At 41.3% G+C, this 19,604-nt stretch overlaps 3 protein-coding genes across 3 annotated transcripts; 1 reads left to right on the top strand and 2 right to left on the bottom strand.

Annotated features, from left to right (window-relative positions):
* Positions 1-296: 296 nt before the first annotated feature.
* smpd5 (sphingomyelin phosphodiesterase 5) lies at positions 297-5,203 on the top strand. Its single transcript, XM_056444056.1, has 8 exons — positions 297-423; positions 1,350-2,553; positions 2,691-2,766; positions 2,882-3,022; positions 3,114-3,203; positions 3,293-3,356; positions 3,473-3,632; positions 4,826-5,203. Exons 2-8 carry the CDS (start codon positions 1,450-1,452, stop codon positions 4,922-4,924), a joined length of 1,734 nt encoding a protein of 577 aa, XP_056300031.1. The 5' UTR covers positions 297-423; positions 1,350-1,449; the 3' UTR covers positions 4,925-5,203.
* A 2,310-nt stretch (positions 5,204-7,513) lies between these two features.
* On the bottom strand, positions 7,514-10,999 carry LOC130213154 (steroid 21-hydroxylase). Its single transcript, XM_056444617.1, has 12 exons — positions 10,867-10,999; positions 10,497-10,688; positions 10,319-10,408; positions 10,083-10,237; positions 9,812-9,907; positions 9,476-9,586; positions 9,291-9,377; positions 9,065-9,148; positions 8,798-8,911; positions 8,542-8,708; positions 7,850-7,953; positions 7,514-7,767 (listed from the first exon to the last, which is right to left on the bottom strand). The coding sequence occupies exons 1-12, from the start codon at positions 10,997-10,999 to the stop codon at positions 7,514-7,516; spliced, it is 1,587 nt and encodes a 528-aa protein (XP_056300592.1).
* A 282-nt stretch (positions 11,000-11,281) lies between these two features.
* Positions 11,282-16,262, bottom strand: tnxba (tenascin XBa). Its single transcript, XM_056444404.1, has 14 exons — positions 16,142-16,262; positions 15,916-16,047; positions 14,541-15,779; positions 14,300-14,422; positions 14,027-14,170; positions 13,805-13,924; positions 13,559-13,714; positions 13,371-13,483; positions 13,140-13,272; positions 12,543-12,694; positions 12,341-12,437; positions 12,078-12,239; positions 11,828-11,991; positions 11,282-11,720 (listed from the first exon to the last, which is right to left on the bottom strand). The coding sequence occupies exons 1-14, from the start codon at positions 16,260-16,262 to the stop codon at positions 11,622-11,624; spliced, it is 2,955 nt and encodes a 984-aa protein (XP_056300379.1). The 3' UTR covers positions 11,282-11,621.
* Between the last annotated feature and the right edge of the window lie 3,342 nt (positions 16,263-19,604).

Below are 19,604 nucleotides of genomic sequence, written 5' to 3'. Positions count from 1 at the left end.
GCAGTCAGTCAGTCAGATATAACTAAATTAATTATCTTTCTATTAACCCTCAAATCAAAGAATAAAGACACCTCACGCACATTGAGTTGCATTTTCTCTTTAACTCACGAGCGGAAGGCAACATGCTTTATAATTAATGGATATATTATTCATTTAATCTCATTTCCATCAATGCAATTACGTATAAACGTTGTTGACATCTTACTTTGAAAACCGGATGTTGGGTCAATCTAATGCCCGTGTATGCAAGTATACGATACGTTGACATTTTATTTTGAAAACCGTGGATCATTCGGATCTGGGTCGTTCGAGAGTGTTTACTATGAATGTCAGCGTATAGGTGCGCTGCAATGTGTCGGTGTCTGCTCCTTTCACCACGGAGACCCGAGAGTCTGCGCAGTTGACCGCAGTGGTTCTGCTCAGGTAAGATCACCTGGGCTGCCATTAGTCGAGTGGTTCAAGCTAGCTTAAGTGGCAACGGGACAGGTGACAGCTCTCATTAGCGATAACTAAAATGTTCGAAACATAATTGTATATTCAGCATGTATTACATGTGTCGTGTCAGCCATGTGCTGTAATGATACAGCGACCGGTTATACACACACGTACGCACACGCGCGCGCGCGTATGTAGATTGTGAAAAGTTTTTGAACCGTTAATTAGTGAAACGGATAGTTTATAGCGTAGTTTACCTATACACAGGAGATCCGAGTAGGCTAGGTGAGCCACCTACCTGTTTGAGTGTCGACGGACGAGGCACAATGACACAGCAAGTTTGCATCACTTCACAATACATATAACTACAATCTATAGCATGTCCTGCTTTGAATGGGGACTTTGTTTGTATAATCAGGGTGTTGGGTTGTTCTACTTCCTGAAGTCCGAGCCCAAAGTCTGCATTAGTAGTGAACGCTTAAATCCAACGCACTGTTCATCAAAGAGAAACAACTAAAACAAGATTGACATTTTTTTGGGATTTCCAGTGTAAACCGTGTCGTGTCCAAACTGCTTGAATTGAAGTCATTGAATATCTGTTTTTATTTGATACATTATTTCCCAAACTAAAATATGTGGTGTTGATGCTGACGCACCCAATGACTTCAGACTGTAATTAATTTGTGTCACAAAGGTGTGCTGTCATATCGCGCTAGTGATTTGCAACATCGCAGATGTTGACGCCTAGATGATGTGTTTTTTGCACGCTGTTGTTTCTCTTTGCCTCCCTAAAAGGGATCACAATGCATCGCGCGAGTGTGCAGTAAGCCGGTCTGACTGCATTTGACGTCAGTGCATCTGTTCATTGATTACAATTGTCCATAACGTTGTCATTTGTTCCCTCTGTCTCCTAGTGTCCAATGGAGCTCATAAGAGACACTGCACTGGAATGAGGCTAAAACGGAAGTCCTGATGTAGCTCATCCCGATTGTTGCTTCGGAAAGGGGCAGCGGCATGGCCCTGCAGGCATCTCCATTTCCTAATGGGTGTGTTGCAGGCATCCATGCTGTGGGATGGGCATTCATCCTGCCCTGCTTCTGGTTTCTTGATCGTCTCATTGCTTTGTGCAAGTCCACCACCCCGGAGCGAACCCAGCGCCTCGAGAAGGAATGCTACCTCCACCCCCTCAAGGTCTTCTTTGGCTCGATTATCTTTTTTATTCTTTTTCTCGTAACGGCCCCTTTGGGCTTCCTGGGATTTATGCTCTGGGCACCTCTCCAGGCTTGCCGCAGGCCCTTTCACTACCACAGAGAGACACCAGCCTCACCAGACGAGACGCACAGGGGCTTCGAGTTAGTAGGAAAGGCCTCATTTGGATTTGCCACAGCCAACCTATGTCTGTTGCCTGACAGCCTGGCTCGTTTCAACAACCTGGGGCACACCCAGCACAGAGCGGCTGTGATTGGTCAGCACATTGTGCAGGGTGTGTGTCGACCCCATAGCCGCATCTTTGTTGACTCCCCCAGCAGCTGTGGAACTCCCAGTCCCTCCAACAGCATACTTCCCACCGTTAACTCCTCTTCATATGGGGCTCCTGATAAACATGCACCAGTGAGTCATCACTCTGATTCAGCTGGAGTGCATGTTTCAATCCCACTGTCCAATAGTCAGGTTACCTGTGATGACACAGAGGAGCCCTCGACTGACTCCCCTTCTCTGCTTTTGAATATGAATGACGACTCCAACCAGCAAGGCCGGGCAAGTCAGCGGAGTGTTCCCCGAGCTTCGCTCTCGCAGGGTCTCCGCCAACAGGACGATGTGCCCTGGGAAGTCTCGTCATTGTTTCCAGCCAATGTGGACATCCTGTGTCTCGAAGAGGTGTTCGATAAGCGGGCGGCCAAGAAGCTCACCCAAGCACTAAAACCCGTGTTTGGACACATACTGTATGACGTTGGCGTGTACGCCTGCCAGCCACCATGCAGGTGTTCCTCTTTCAAGTTCTTCAACAGTGGGCTGTTCTTAGCCAGCCGGTTCCTTGTGCTTGAGGCCGAGTACCACTGCTTTCCCAACAGCCGCGGGGAAGACGCACTAGCTGCCAAAGGCCTCCTTTCCGCTAAGGTGCCTGCTTAATATCATGTATTATGCCTCAGTTAAAGCAGTTGTTGTTCTTTTGTGTTGCAGAATTCACATTAATAATGGTTTCACAGTATGAACACAATGAAAATGTATTTAATGCATGTTTTTGAAATGTTTAGGTGCTAATCGGGCAGAATGAGAAACAGAAGAATGTGGTTGGCTATTTTAACTGCACACATCTTCATGCACCAGAGGGCAAGTCACATTTTCTGATTTTAAACTCAGGTTAACTCAAAGTTTAGTATTTTTCTTTTTAGAAAACAAATATAAGATAGGTGTGTGATATCTGCCATGTGTTTGCTTTATTTAGGAGAAGGGGAAATTCGCTATGAGCAGTTAAACCTTGTTACCAAGTGGATTGGTGATTTTCAAGCTGCCAACAAACTGCCCGACGAGGACGTGGCTTTTGATGTGCTCTGTGGAGATTTCAACTTTGACAACTGCTCACCTGGTGAGTCTCTGAAATTTCCTTTGTTTTAATTTTTTTGTTTACCTTCTTCACCCCTGAACCAAAACGTTCTTATTCATACATGTTTGTCTAGATGACACCCTGGAGCAAAGCCACTGTCTGTTTGAGGACTATAGAGATCCTTGTAGGGCAGGTCCTGGAAAAGAGAAGCCCTGGGTCATTGGTGCGTACCATTTCAATCAATTATACTACAGCAAATACAAGACAAATAATGACAACTTATTTGCCATTTCATTGGGTTGCATCCCAAAGGTACTCTGCTGGAGCAGCCCACATTGTATGAAGATGACATAAACACCCCAGAAAGTCTTCGAAGGTAAACTCTGTTCCATTTTCTCAAACCTCTGCACAGCACAACTCTCATGACATGATCAGAAGTTGTCATTGAAGCGGATCTGAAGATCAACTCGTCTTCTCTGTGTATCTCTGTAGAACTTTGGAGAGCGAGGATCTGAGAAAGCGGTACATCTCCCCTCCTGTTCCTGGAAAAGACCGACCCTTGGTTTACCCTGAGACTGGCCAGCCGTGGATCGGACGTCGGATCGACTACATCCTGTACCGCGAAAACTCCGTTTCAAAGCACTGCCGAACGGTATGTGTCCGTGTGCGTTTTTCCTCTTTCCTCAACAGTCTTCTCCTTATTCGGGTCCTCGTGACGACTTTGTCGTAGAGGAACCTATTGTTTTTCGAGGAATTATTTTTATTATTTTCCTCTCCAAAGAAACGTGTCCCAGGTGTATTCATCATACCCCACCAACCAGCGTATCGCTCAATATCTGCATTTTCTTTCTATTTTTTCCTCCGTAAACGAATAAACCCTCGTAAAAAAACATAACTAAACTTAACACGCACCGGAATTTGGACATTTTGATATTGGTGATTTTTCCGTTCATTTTAGTCTAATGATTTCATCCTAGGTAAATCATCGGATAGACGTCAAATTTGGTCAATACGATCTATAAACATTAGTAATTAAAATGTATATACATCTTGTTGTTTCGTGAAAGGCTGTTGCCATGGCTAAGCACTCCTCGCCATGAACACAAAAGTGGTTTTGGTGGGTCTAAAATTGCTCAAAATACATCCAAACTTAGCGCACACATTAACTCTCCTAAATGGAGTTGTATGATATGATTGTATTTCTTAAAAATAGCAATTCGGCTCAATAGCAACCCTTTACAAAATGTCAAGAGACCTTCAACAAAGCAGCCTTTGCAGTAGGTTTGGCATAGAAATACAACATTTGGGAGGCTTATGTATCACATGTTAACTTAACAATAACTCTCTTGGGACCATGCTCTGAACTTTACCAAAAAGGTTTTTTCCCATTAATCTTTGTGTATTTCGTCCCACGACACGTTACTGAACTCTTGATGAAGGGAATTAATCAGATCCACTTCAAATGTATTATGTTGATGCATGTTGTCTCGTGCCATACATGGATACAGCAAGTGGTGGAATGTTTGCAAAGTATAATTCCCAGCATCGCTCCAAGTAGGGGAAAACGTGTAACTCCGAGACTCCGACGGTGGCAGACATTCTCGGGCCGCGTGAGCCGGCAGCCCCGTCGTGCGCAGAGGAACGAGGACCCGCACATCGCCGCTTACAGCCATTGTTTCTCGCCGCTTGAAGTTTCAAGTTACTTTGAGAGAAATAATTCATGAAACATTTGCATATGGAAAAAATACTGACATTCATTACATATAGAAAAGGTATTCTATCACGGCAAGTTATCCCCAGTAAAAAGCGTCATGAAAAACATGCACTCTGTTTGTCCCCATCCAGGAAATTGAAGAGGTTACCTTCATAACCCAGCTGGCTGGCCTGACGGACCATATTCCCGTGGGCTTGAGACTGAATGTTATTATGGACTCTGCGGGTTAACGACGACAATGAAGGCAGCATCGCGTACAAACAAAGGGAACAAAATATACAAATTGTGATGATCTATACCATTACAGCAATGCTTTGTTAACTAACTAGAATTTGTGGTTTCTATGACTTTGGGACCAATTAAATTATGCCTCAGGATTTATTGAAATTCTATGTTTACAATTTATATATAATGCCCAGTTAAAGGGAGATGCATTGCTTTTGTAAAGTTTTTAGGATTTTTCATTCTGATATTTTTCCTACAGAAATAAATGTATATTATAAACATTATATTGTGTCCCTTGCTTTTAATTTGCCATCAATTCTAAGACAAGGACTTCAAAATTAAACAGGAAACAAGACACAAATACCCAGACCGTGCCGTCTTCATAGCCACATCTGATATTCATGAATTATTTTCACACTAGTTTATCTGAAGTGTATATTTTGTTTTATTAATTATTGTATTGTAAGAATTGATCTTAATTATATGTAATGTTGGAAGCTTGAATATTTGCATATAGGCCTCGTACCTCAGCATGATTTAAATTAAGTCAGTGATCTTTGTGTTATTAAGTCATAGTCCAAAAATACAACCAATTGACAAGATCACTTTTCTTTTAAAATTACCAAACGGAAGTCCAGCTATTGCTCGTATGAAAGAAAGAAACATCCTTCTCTCAAATGTTCTTGCTTTTTGCAAAATCCTTTTAATGGCAGAAGTTTTCTAAAATGTTCATGAAAGTACATTGGAGCAACTCATTTGTGGTTTAACTAATATGAAAAACAAATACAGCTACTAACCAAGTAATTTAGTTGGTATGAGTCTGCATTAATCTTCAATCAGGAGTAGCCTCACCCATCTAACCTCAATATAAAAAAGTTACAAAAAGTTATAAAAAATGTTAAAAAGTAAGAAAAAACATTCACACCTAAGGGCACGTTAGAGATCAATTAACCTGAGCATGTCTTTGGACTGTGGGAGGAAGCTGGAGAGGGAATATAACTGTTATTGGATCAATATCACTGTAAAGTAGTACAAATTAATAGTTATAAAAAATAATAAAAGAAAAAAAAATTAAAACGTAATTAAAAGTACAACAGTAATAAAAAAGTAATAAAGTAATAAAAGTACAAAAGTAATGAAAAAGTACAAAAGTAATAAAAAGTACAAAAGTAATAAAATAATAATAAAGTAATAAAAAGTACAAAAGTAATAAAAAGTACAAAGGTAATAAAAAGTAAAAAAGTAATGAAAAAGTAATAATTTAAAAAAAGTACAAAAGTAATGAAAAATTATAATATATTTTGTAAGTACTAAAAAGTCATAAAAAGTTATAAAAAAAGCTAAAAAGTAATGACAAAGTTAAAAAAAGTAAAAAAATTATAAACAATTAAAAAAGTAATGAAGTAATATAAAGAAGGGAACTAAGTTATACAGCAGCGAGATTCATTCTTAACACCAGTCTAGGAGAGGCCATGCTCATATTTTTGAATGAACTCTTTGACTTTATAAACTGGCCAGTCTGCAAATGAATGCTTTATTTGAACCGTCTGTGTATTTCATATCTGTCACATGTACAAACTAGAATGGGCACTCGGTAGAGCGCATACCTTCGCATATCACAAGATTGGGCATTGAATTATGAACATTTTGGCATTAGTTGCATGCCAATTGGACAAAAATGTATCGTGCTATGGTAAAAAAAAAAGAGTTTGACCTTTCCATGACCTTGACCTTGACCCGATTGATCCCAAAATCTCATCAAATGGTCCCCGGATAATAACCAATCATCCCACCAAATTTCATGCGATTCAAGAACATTTTGACCTGTTCATGACCTTTGACCTTGACCTTTGACCCGATCGATCCCAAAATCTAATCAACTGGTCCCCGGATAATAAACAATCATCCCATCAAATTTCATGCGATTCGGTTCTATACTTTTTGAGTTTTGCGAATAACACGCATACAAATAAATAAATAAATAAATAAATACACGGCGATCAAAACATAACCTTCCGGCATTTTCAATGCGAAGGTAATGACAATACTCTCAAGTAACACCTGTTATCTCCATTGGTGTTGTTCATGCAAACACGTTCACAAGTAGAGTTTCTAAACCAGCAATGAGGGTGTTCAGTCTTTGTCCACTAGATGGTGCTGTCAGACTCTGACATATTTATCTTGTATAATGACGAGTAATTTACCAGTTTCAGTGTACGGTAACTTGTACACACCCTATCTATCTCTGCATGTAGTTCCACCTGAACAGTACTCAGTCCATCTTTGTAACTTTCTGCCAAACACTGGTTTATTATGTTCATCTAACTGCCATGCAATTTGAAAAAGACAATATCTATCTGGCCTGGGTTACATGTTATTTAGAAATAGTTGAATAGGTCATTGTATGAATTAAGTTTTAAGAACCAATTAACAGACTATTATATCTGGATATCCAACATTTCAGGCAAATGGAAAGAAGTATTGATGAGAAACATACACATTGATGTTCTGTAATTATTGTTTTTCATGGACGAGTAAAACAGAAAATCATTTATTTGCACATCTCAGCAACAAGTAAGCAGTAGACCTGTAGTTCATGGATTAGTCACAGGCCTTGGGCGTGCTGTAACGGTGTAGGACTTGACCTTGAGAACAACACTAGCAACTCCTCTCAGGTCGGGCAGAGAGGCCTCATTCTCAGGGGGGATGAAGTGGAAATCTCTCAACAAGTAGGCGGTGAACAGAAAGAGCTCCATTTTGGCAACAGACTCTCCCAGACAGAGCCGAGCACCCCCTCCAAAAGGGAGCAGGGCTCGGGTGGAGATCCCTCCACCTTCCAGAAAGCGCTCTGAAAGCCAGAGAGTAGTTTATTTTGGGATCTGCTGAGCAAGTGAAAAGGAATGCACTCCACCTCACAGTTAGAGCAGTACCTGGTTTGAAGCTGTATGGGTCGGACCAAACTGCAGGATCATGATGTGCCCCAAAAAGATTAGGAATGATGACTGTGTTCTTAGGGATGAAGTAACCTGCAATACTAAATATGGACGTGAGTTATACATTTTCCATAATGCAAAGTTTGTGTGTATCTGCTGACTGACAGACCTGATACCAACAGCACTATAGCAATATATCATATGTTATAGACATAAACATTATCCAACAAATTCTAGTTTTGTATTCATGATGTTGTTGGTTGGCAGGAAGCAAGCCTTTCTTTCAGAGCAGAGGTTCATCGTGCGGAGCAACAGTTCATGCTGTTTACTTGTTTTCATTCCCAGCGTCAACATATTTGTTTTTTTGTATAAATGATTTCATGCAGTCATTATACATTTTTCTAAAGAAATTCTTTCTTTACAGCTATGTTGTACATGGTAGGTATTTACATCAAAGCAGTGCCAAATTTGTATTATTTCACCATTTACCATACTTTCAGTCTTGGTGTTGGACCAAGGAGTGAACATGATGAATGAAATACTGGAGAACCGTAGGTCTGTAAACTGGTCTGTATTGTACCAGCCAGTACCAATTCTGTCTGGACCATATCTGATCTTCTAGACACGTGAAAGTTAGCGAATACTCTTCTAATCCTTTCATTCTAACTTCATATTGCCAGTCAGCTGACCTGCTGTCTCTGATGGCTCTGTGTGGTAACGCCAACGGGGCGACCGGCCTGAGTCTGAGCACCTCGTTGACCAGAGAGCACAGGACAGGAAGTCTGTGTCTGTCACTGTACTTGGGGTACCTTCCCTCTAGTACTGTGCACAACTCGTCATAGACTTTGCCCTGCACCTGAAGATTAAAATAAAATTGGAGAGAGACACTGAGTTAAATGTCAGGGTTTGTAAATATGTTGTTATATAGTAAATGATGTGCCCTGCCTCTGGTCTGTGGAGGAGGAAGGCCACAGTCCAGTTCAGCCAGGCGGCCGTGGTCTCTGTTCCACCGATGAGAAGGTCCACAGTGGCCATGTGAACATGAATATCTGTCAGGCACTGGACACACGAATACACATAATTTATTACAGAAGTACTACCTACAGAATACCAGATGTAAAATTCCAGTATTAGTCTTGAATGATATTAGATGTACTCCTGATACATTTCAAAAAGGATCTCCCCCTGATGTTCACTGTTCGATGTGCTTACCACTCTGTGATCTGTGTTGGGATGTTTGTCAAGGCCCCGGAGGAGGTATCCTGTAATGGTGTCCTCATTTTTCTTGTCTTGTGACTAGACAATAAAGCAACAGCTGATTAAAATCGGTAAAGCAGGAAGTGGGATTTGGGGATCTGAGATAGACGTATCCACAAACACCGGTTAGCGATTTAACATCATTGTATGTCTTTATTCTTTGGCATTTGTTTTCACTAACCTTGTAATTGTTGAGATGTTCTCTTATAATGTCATCTCTCTTGGCCACCTCTTTCAGGAGACGGGCAAATACAGGATTGGGGAGTTTCTTTGAGAAAACAATTGACAATTTGTGAAGCGGCATTTTAAAGGATGTTTGCTGGTCTTTGCTTTGATCTATAGTCAATCCAGTGCATATTAACTGACTCTGAGAAGTGGAAAGGAGTCCAGAGCAGAAATCCAGGGCGAACCCCACAGAGCAACGATCTCATTCAGACAGCTATGCAGCCTCTGCAGCTCTGAAGAACTCTTCTCATACTAGAAAACACAGAGATTTATATTTGAAAATATCATTGCAATGCACTGTCCAATAACAGAATAGTACATTCTGATGGCTCCAAAGTAACACAAGTTACGCAACCTTTTAAGAAGAGCCACATGAAAAGTGACCTTGCCCAGTCCCCAAGATAAACAGCAACCAAGCTCAGCCGTCGATTGATGAAAAGCATATTTTTCAACCATTTGTGACACAGAGATACTCACTTCTTTTCCAAAAACCAAAGTGGTGATGACATTACTGGCTGCCACTGTGAAATCCTCCGAGAGATCTACAGCACAGCCTTGATAGTCCATCAAAACCTAAACAGTAAACGTACCACACGTTATGTTTTCATGTGACCACTGTGGAAATTCTCCAATATTTCATTTGGATCTCTGCTTGCACATTTCAGGTCTTTTTATTTTATTTGAGTTTTTTAAGATTGGGCACGATATGATTAACTGGTGTTCCTTTTGTTCCGCTTGTGTTCTGTACCTCTCTTAGATGCAGTGCCTGTCTCTCGATCACATCATGCAATGATTTCTGACAACAACGCTGCAAAGCACTGTGGACAAGACGACGATGTGCCCTCCACTCCTCATTATAGTCTCCCAAAGAGATCGTGTGCCCTCCCCCAGATACAATATCACCTGAGAGAAATCAGTAAGCTACAGGGAGTAAGGACATACAAATGATATACTATTGATGCAGAAGAAGTTTGAGTTGTTTACCCGTGTATGAAACTGGTCTCCCAGCAAAGTCTGACCATTTTTTCACCAGTGCTTCTCGTATGACTTCACTGCTATTAAGTACCACCATGGCTGAAAAAAACCCACAAAAAGTACTGACTTTGTTTTAAAGTCATTATTAGATGGAATGAAATCTATAAATCTGAAATGGGATGATTACTTGTGTTTCCACATTTCAGGCGGTAGATGTTTCCGTACCGCTGTGCCAGATTGGTCAGGTGGATTGGCAGATGCTCGTGCGTCAGCTCCATCATGTTACCTAGAAGAAAGAGGCCGGGAGGACCCGGGAGGCAAGGAGACGAGGAGCGGGGCAGGAACTGACAGAAATACTGCAGCAGTCCAGATTCAACTACTGGAGGAAGGAGTTAAGAAAGACAACGGTAAAAAAAGAGAGAGAATGAACACTTATCATACAAATCCTCTCGTTTGTGTTGAGGAAATGTCCCGTTCATGAATCATGATATTGAAAATAAAACACGGAATTGTACAAACAACATATTTAAATATGCAGACAACAAATAGATGATTACCTGTAGACGTACTTCCCTTGTGGTCTTCCTGTACAGATTTTTCCCGATGACCATTAACGCAAATCCGTACCATCAACAGCACCACAACTAGAAACACAGCTCCCACAGTGATACATGATATTTCTAATGGCATCTTGTGTCTTCTCGCTGGTGTCCCCCTTCAGAAAGGTGGTCAGCACACTGCTTGCCCCTTTTATAGTCTCCTCATCTGTCTCATAGCTTGTTGGCTTGTTTTCACAAAAATCAAGGATGTCTAAACATTTTGTATGTCAACATATCTGACAATAAGATGAATGCACCACACACACACAGGGCCAGGACACGCTGAAGGGCATGATAACATTTCACAGTTGTCATGTCTGTCAGTCATGGCATTTCTTTATAGTACAGGGAATGAAGAAACAGTTTTTCATCAAAGGATTTGGGTGTTTTAATTCACTGTAACAAAACCTTAAGAATCAACACTTCAGACCCACATCAGCCAGATTTATTCCAATGGAGTGAGACAGTGCATATTAAATTACAGTAGTAGTGGGCTGGCACAAGAACGTATTGCAGTAAATACAAAACTGTGTTGAAATGAACAGGTCAGGCAGAATAGTAGAACAAGATACAAAAAAGTTGAAAGAGACATTTCTCCACGCTTTTGGTATATTTCCCCAAAAATACAGTAAAAAAAAAAAAGTTGTTCATTGAATCAAATGTACTAATAGCTTTTGTTAGCTGTTGTTGAATGAAGGAAGCCTGATGTAATCTTAGCCATGAGTTGCAGGAGAGAAGCTGGACGGTCTGAACTTCATCTCAACGAAGGGAATGGAGGAGTCTTTACCTTTCCAGTCTATCCAGACTACTCCCTGATTCAGAAACAGAAACGGAGAAGTGATGCTATTTGGTTAGTGTGTTGTATCATCAAAGATAGAAGTGCTACATGTCAGTGACGTCACAGAGAGGTGAATAGTACCTGATTATTACTGCTGATGCCATAAAGGCCATTCAGGTTGGCCTTGTAGCAGTTCTTGTACCACCAGCCTCCCATGTAGGCCCTGGCACAGTGGATCCCCAAGGGATCAAGGTCCTTGTCCCGGGCTGAGAATGGGCGTCCATTATGGTACCTCATGGAGTCACCTGACCGAGAAATAGTGACATTAATGTCTAAATTATCAGACGCTTACCGTAACATAGTATATGCACATGTCCAGTAAAGTGTTCACCTGCAGTTCCAGTGTAGCCAGACACTCCCAGAGTATAGTGCTTCTCCAGGGAACCAACGGAGAAGTTTGCGTAGTGAGCGTACGTAGTATCATTCCCAGATTGCATATCCACTCTCAGACTCACAGGCCCAGCACCGGTCAGGTTGTGAAGGAGCTCGTTTCCTAATAGTGATATAAATTAGAAGTGAACAGATGAGGCCAATGTATTTAAAATATATATATTATGCAGATGTGATGGTAGTAAGAATTTGCTTCAACTGTACCGAGCCAGAAGTCTTCGCTGAGGTTTCCAAAGCCGGCACTGTATTCACTCCATGTTCTGTAGAAATCGGTCTTCCCGTTCATCCTCCTCTGGAACACCTACAAACACACACATCAGATTGGTGTCCATTATCCAAAACAATACTTCCAAAACTGTCAATTTTTCTCTGGACAAAGTTTTCAAAGAACATCAGATTATCTCACCGTCCAGCCGCCTCCATCAGTCTCCATATCACAGTAGACTCTGGCTGCCTGTCCCTCTTTTCCTTGCGGGTAAATATCCAGCTCTCCTGACTGCAGAGCTCCATTCAGCAGCTCCTGAGAGCACTCAGTGGGGAAAGGGAAACGCAGTTTGCCTAAAGGGTAACAGAAAAAAAAGTCACAAATCATATATTTGTTGAGTTAACCCTTGTGTTGCCTTAGGGTCATTTTGACCCGAATCAATATTACACCCTCCCCCCGCTTTAGGATTAATTTGACCCCATTCAATGTTTAATGTCGGTGTTCTTTCGGTAGTCAACAAACAAACATAAAGTGCCTCACACTTAAACTTGGAAAACAATATTAATTCTAATAATTTTCTGGAGGTTTTAATTGCTGCCGTCAAATTGAACCCAAAGGGTAAAATATGTTAGTAAATATAAAGGTAACAGGAGGGTGAAACATTGAATCGGATCAAAATGACCCAAAGGCGGGGGGAGGGTGTAATATTGATTCGGGTCAAAATGACCCTAAGGCAACACAAGGGTTAAGTATTGGTAAAACAGATTATTGAGTACTCTGTGACATGATATACAACACCTGTAAGGAATTCTGTGGTGACAACAGATGTGTATTGTCCATCTCTCTCGCCTTGTACCAGAACAATGTACCGTGACATTGGCAACAGCCCTGTCAACTTATACTCTGTGATGGACTGGTCCAGGATCACCTCCTAATGTATCGACAGAGAACACACAACGTTAGGTTTTTATGTCAATGGTGCCACTCTCTTTGTACTGTATGTGATATTGATGAGGAAATAGGAATCACCTTTGTCTCCTCTCCGGCCACCTGGTAGATCAGTCTGTAGCTGTAATAAACAACAGTGGAAGTTCTCCACGCTATCACAGCAGAGCGAGGAGCCACCTCACTGGCTTTAACCACTGAGGGAGACAAAGATGTATTGAGTTCACACACTTTATGCACCAGATCTACATTTTATTTCAATCTTTTCTCACAATTAGCTGTTGTAAAAGTAGTTGAGATGGCCATGCTCTGTAGACTGTCCTTCTGGCTCAGGACTTTGACTGTGTACAGGGTGCCTCTCTGCAGGCCTCTCAGCTGGTGCTCCACAGAGTTTCCAGACAGCATCACAGTCACCGTCACATTCAGAGCTGTGGCAAGAAGGAGAATTAATAAAAGTAGTCGTAGCACAGTCGTTAACGCGTTGTCATTGTTTATGAGGGGGATATTGCCACTCTCACTCTTGGAGGACTCATAGCTGATGATGAACCGGTCTACTTTCCCCAGACTGGGTGTCCATTGCAGCACAGCTCTGGTGTCTGTCACGTTGACAACTTGCAGATGCGTTGGAGGAGCGGGCACTGCAGTCAAGACATAATCCGTAGCGTGATTCTTTTGCGATTTTCCCACATTAAGACAAAACGAGATCATGTGGATAATGGTAAGTTTATCTAACTGTGTACCTGTGGTCATGAGGGATATGAGCGCGTCACTCTGGGCTCTGCCGTGTGTCGTAGTTATAGTGATTATGTAGGTGGATCCAGTAGACAGCTTGGACAGAACCACATAAGATTGCTGCAACTCCACTGTGACAAAGCGGCTCTCCCCTACCCGGACAATACAACACATGTCACACTCACACAATCATTGCTTCCCAAAAAAAGAAAATTACAAATTGATATTAAGCAAGAGGATTTTGACCTGAGATGCAGTATCCAAGCAGCCCTTAAACAAACCTGTGATGATGTTGGTGAACGTGACCCTAAAGCCAGAGAATGTTGTCTTTGGTTTGGACCAGGAAACAGTGATAGAAGACTCTGTTACGTTGCTGAAAACCATCTCTGTGGCTGGCTCAGGACCTGGTTAGAGAAATCAAGGAGATTAGTATTCACATTTACTACTCTCAGTACTGATCGTGCTTCTGGTCGTTGTAGAGAATATATGCTTTCATGAAAAATGTCGGGCAACTTGAGTTACCTGTAATTGCAGTTGCTCTATGAATCTTTGACCTCCTCTCAGCTGCAGTGCCGTACACATGCAGGACATAGCCTATGTTGGCCCTCAGGTTACTGAACTCCACGGAGCGTACGCTGCCGGGGACCACCATAGAGATTCTCTTTGTTTCAGCTTTGCCTTTAGATCCAACAGCTTTACTGGAGGGGGCTGTCGTGTTGGTGCTCTCACTCTGTACCTGGACTTCAGTTGTGTTCCTAACTGTGGAGGCCCTGTCTCCTTCGAGAGCTTCGTCTTCAAACTCCTCTTGGTCATCTTCGTCACCCTCTGTCCGTGGCTCTCTTCTGATCACCGTGAAGTTCTTGAACATCCCTTGTGGTGCTGACCATGTGACAGTGAAGCTGTAGGAGGAGATGTTCACAACTTTTACAGAACCTAATCCAGATCCTCCCATCCTTCTCACACTCCCAGATCCATGGGTGGTTGTTTTATTCTGCACAACTTGAGTTTGGACTGACGTTGCTGCAATGGTTGAATTAACCAGGGACTGACTCCGCTGCGTCAGCTTGTCTTTTACAATTTTTCCAGTGTCAGTGTTTCTGTTGTCAACAGATTGCACATTGGTAGTGTCTGCCTTTACCTTCTTGCTGCGTTTATTTCCAGATGATTGAGTAACATTTTTGTCAGCCAGTGTGGACTGCTCCAAGGTCTTCTTCTCGGTTCTGGTTCTGTTGGTTTCCTCAACTTTTGTCAGAATGCTCAGAATTTTTGCCGTGCCATTCGATTTCTTCACATTACTCTGGGTTACATTGGTTTGAGGTTCGTCTTTTAGTTGGTCAGTTCTAGGATGGGTTTTACTGAGAGTTCCTTCCTTAACAAGTTTGAGATCAATTTTTTGGATGACCTTTTTAGAGGTCAGGATTGTTGTTTTGCCTTTACGAGCCTCCTCCTGCTTTTTCCCCTCATGTTTCAACAGAACTTGACCAACAGTTGGGCGGCTGGTTTTTGTGGCACTTGAAGAGTCTTTTGTCGTAATTTTCTTCACATAGGCTTCTTGTTTAGTTTGTGTCTTAATGATACCTGCTTTAGCATTAGTGGAGACTATGGGTTTGGTGACAGTTTCTTTAGCGTCAGACCCCTTTTTCTGCTCCTTCTTCTGGAACAGTGTGTGCTCTACTTTGGTGGTTTTCTCCTGCACGCTTTCCTTGTCTTTGTTCACCTGTAGGGTTTCCACGGTTACCTTGACTTTTCCTTTGGCAGTTTCTGAAATTGTACAGTAGAGGTTACTATCATAGTATTAATAAGATATTAGTCAAAGTACAAGTAAAGGATAACTTTCTATCACTTAAAGAAATGTGTCTTTAATCACATCCCAAAAACGGTGCAGATTTTCACTTACTTTTATTACACTCAGCTCCTTGTGCACACTTACTGCAGTCGAGACCCATGAATCCCTGTTGGCAGATACATTTCCCCTTCTCACATTCCCCATTGCCACTACAGTCGTTTTGACAATTTGCAGAACATGGACCTGGGCAGCAACAAAAAGAAACAAAATTACTAAATCCACATCTCTAATGAGTTGTGTCAAATATAATAATCTGGAGAATATGACAGAATTATACATTTATCTTTTAAATAGGACATCTCTCTTTCCAGTCGGGCCAGGCGTCCTTTCAGCGCAGACATGTCGGCCTCACATCCCCCAGTGCATCCACCAGGCAACAAGCTGATCCAATGCGTCATCACCAGAGGAGTGCCAGGCTTCAGCTCGTGCACCTTGGCGTTGCCGGAATCGCAGCCATCACTGATGACCACCTTAATTGGTTGTGCAGGGGCAGGCTTTTCTTTGGTGGTGGTGGTGGTGGTGATGGGAGCTTTGATTACAATGCTCCGATTTTCAGAGGATGTGACTTTATCTTTGATGGCTGCAGAACCACCAGGTGTAGCAGCCTTTGCTGGAGTTGACAGAGCAATTTGAACTACTTTGGGGGCAGGCTTGTCTTTAGTGGAGGGAGATTTAGCTACAGCAGTCTGATTGAAGGAGGCCGTGGGTTTGTTTTTGGCGGTTTTAACACTGGCTGGAGCAGACTTTAGGGATGTTGACTGAACATTTGGAGCTCCAGTGGGGGCAGGTTTGGCTTTGGTAGCCTTCACCTCACTGACTGTAGAAGCCTTTACTGTTGGAGTGGATACAATTATCTGATTGACTGTGTTTGGCTTTGGGGTTGGGCGAATGGTCTGTTTGACAAGGGCAGAAGTGGTTTTTGGTTTTGACTGGGTGAAAACAACAGTGAGTTTGGACGCATCACTTCCTGTGGAGTTTCGCCTCTCATTGGTTGGGGATTGAAAGGAGGGAAATGGGGTGAGAAGGAGGAGAAGTCCCAGAGTAAACAGCATTTTGAGCCAGAAGCAATAGCCAGATCTGGTATTGCCTTTGGTGGATCAGTATGTATGTTACTGTACGATTATGAACTCCTTCCTCTGTATTTTATGACCACTTTATGCCAGGTTTCTCCTAGAAATGAAAAAAACATGTAAGAACTGAGTTGTAAACAAATTTGATACATGACATTTAAATTCCAAATTATTTCAGAGCTTTTTGTTTTTACCCCAAGAAAGGCTTTGCTGAGCATAGAGGCCCTTTTCCACTCAGTTTCACAAATAGCGTTGTTATTTACATTTTGATGCTGCATGCTACAAACTCCTGGCTATTAAAACAATACACTTAGAGCAATTTCAGGCTCAGTGCCTTGCTCAAAGGTGACATGACAGGAATTGTTAAAGCAAAACTTTTTAAATTCAGTTTGAGATACTTATTTCAAGACAACCTTCTACCTGACTGAAAGGTTACTGAAATAAGTTTCTCAAACTGAATTTTAAAAGTAAGTAATATGATACAGGTTCCCTAAAGGTTATATGCAGTGATCTGACATTTGAGAAGTGCAAAATAATTTGTGGACTGATGCATGAAAGAAGAGCAGAATAATCATAAGATGCGGTTTTGCATCGGACTACATATACCTGTTTCTTTTATACCACCCTGTTTATTGAACTGTCTTAATTTAAATTTCCAGAAGCACCAGTGCAAGACATTTGAAACACACATCGAAGGAATCATGGAAAATTATATTGTTTGGCAGAAATATCAAACTAAACACAATATTCATAAAAGAAAACACAATTATAGATAGAAGAATTGCAGCAGTGTTCAAATCCGCCAGAACCAAACCAAGTACACATCTAAATGAGTTGATTCTGAACAGGAAGGAATAATGTGACTTCAGCAGGAAGTATAAAGTCTCCTGGAGGGACGATGCAGAGAACTAACAGAGCGTCACTGTATAGAACTGTGGGACACTGTACGTCTTTCACTATGCAGAAGGTTACATAACCCTCTGCACCCACGACTCATAAAACCACTGAAAAAAACAGGCCCAGTCTTTGGTTTAAAACTGAAGAAAATCCAATAAATCATCCAGCATGCACAAAAATAAGAAGTTTTTGCTACACAGCAAGGTAACTTGTTTATGTTGCATTGGAGTTCATGGATTAACTGCAGAATTTACTCGAGTATTAACTGAATAATAGCCATTTTACTTATAGAGTAACAAATGTCATACTGGCACAGTATTAATTTTGACCGAATGAAAAATAGTTCAAACTTATACCAATTATTGAGGTTCATGACAGTAGGTATAACCATAACACATTATATGTGCACCCTGAAAGTTACACATTATGTGCACCAATCACTACGACTAGTACAGTGTAACTGTTTTGGTATTTTTTAACAACTAAAAGACATCATTATACAACAACATTACCTTTTCCTACAATTGTACTTATTCAAAACCCTGAGAATAAATGCAGCCATGCACTGTAAAGGCATTAGGATGTGAAATAATATCAACAAACCAAAATGCAGGATATAAGTCCATTCATTAAAATAGTTACCACTCTGACGCCATAATAAAAACCATAACAAAATGAACTCACCAGCGTAATGATTTAGCTCTTAGCTTTATCGCTTTCTTTGTGTTGCTCCTTCCATCTGCGTGGAAAAGCTCACCCAAATATCTGAATATGATCAAGGAGGAGAGAGGTGAGAGAAGGACCACCACTAAAAGGAGGAGAGTGATAGTCAGCTCCTACTTAAGGACCCCCACCCCCCTCCACTCCCCCCTTCCTTCCTCCACGCCTAGTGGTCCCACTCTCTCAATCACTATGGAAAATATTTGTATTGGACTAAAAAGTATGGCATTTTTTGCAGATGTTATTTTCTCCTTTTTGTTATGTTTTGTGATGTCTCGATACATTTTTATGGTAGATTCAAGAACGTAAGCTTCAGTCATTGTTTATATAAAGAATACATAGTTATTTGCGTGTAATATAATGTAATCAGACTTTTAATCAACATGCTCTGAAACTATTCAGCACGTTACAATATTTGCATGGCTGATGACAATACTTTCAGTGTCTGCTGTATGTCACTTGACTTATACCGGACATCAACACCTAGACACAGCTTTTATTGAATAAAGCCCTGGTCTGAGAATCATGATTCAGCTGGAATCCATAGCATAACACTACAGGTATTCAGCGCAAACTCTGAGGGACAGAAACCTCTCGCTATGAATCGAATGTTTGTTGGAAGTAATGAGATGTAACTACGTGGGAGTTATGTAAGTGACCAAGTACCCACGAGTTTTAAGGAATTCTCTGTGAAGGCTCTGAATCGCTGACCAAATGGCCACCCACCATCCCACCTTTAGTAAACCACATGAAGACGAGTAAATCAAGATCCAGATCAAAACAGGGCACAGGTGACATGTTCCTACTTTTAAAGGAGCGAATTACTGGAGCTTTTTATTGTAAGATAAACTGACATTTATTAAGATTCATATACCATATAAAATGTCATTTGAAAATATTTGTTTTCTATGAGCTGCTCCTTTGGCACAGTCGCTGTATTCATCCAATACAATTAATAAAAAATGAATCTCTAATAAACAGTTAAAATAAAATATACAATGAAAATCTCTACTGATTACAGACAAACACATTTGTTACAGCAACTTCTAACAT

This window comes from Pseudoliparis swirei, chromosome 22 (genome assembly GCF_029220125.1).
Source record: "Pseudoliparis swirei isolate HS2019 ecotype Mariana Trench chromosome 22, NWPU_hadal_v1, whole genome shotgun sequence".
NCBI lineage: Eukaryota > Metazoa > Chordata > Actinopteri > Perciformes > Liparidae > Pseudoliparis > Pseudoliparis swirei.
Note: the sequence above shows the minus strand (reverse complement) of the source record. Positions and strands in the feature narration are given on the sequence as shown.

Bases quoted from the DNA above. Each gene is read 5' to 3' on its own strand.
- tnxba (XM_056444404.1), bottom strand. From the start codon at position 16,262: ATGACGCATTGGATCAGCTTGTTGCCTGGTGGATGCACTGGGGGATGT. The intron at 16,048-16,141 runs GTATAATTCTGT...GTTGCTGCCCAG, and splicing joins GTCCTATTTAAAAGATAAAT to GTCCATGTTCTGCAAATTGT. The intron at 14,423-14,540 runs GTAACTCAAGTT...TTCTCTAACCAG, and splicing joins TAGAGCAACTGCAATTACAG to GTCCTGAGCCAGCCACAGAG.
- smpd5 (XM_056444056.1), top strand. From the start codon at position 1,450: ATGGCCCTGCAGGCATCTCCATTTCCTAATGGGTGTGTTGCAGGCATC. The intron at 3,023-3,113 runs GTGAGTCTCTGA...ATGTTTGTCTAG, and splicing joins CTTTGACAACTGCTCACCTG to ATGACACCCTGGAGCAAAGC. The intron at 3,357-3,472 runs GTAAACTCTGTT...GTATCTCTGTAG, and splicing joins ACCCCAGAAAGTCTTCGAAG to AACTTTGGAGAGCGAGGATC.
- LOC130213154 (XM_056444617.1), bottom strand. From the start codon at position 10,999: ATGCCATTAGAAATATCATGTATCACTGTGGGAGCTGTGTTTCTAGTT. The intron at 10,409-10,496 runs GTAATCATCCCA...GGTTTTTTTCAG, and splicing joins CCTGAAATGTGGAAACACAA to CCATGGTGGTACTTAATAGC. The intron at 9,378-9,475 runs GTCAGTTAATAT...GTTTTCTCAAAG, and splicing joins ACTCCTTTCCACTTCTCAGA to AAACTCCCCAATCCTGTATT.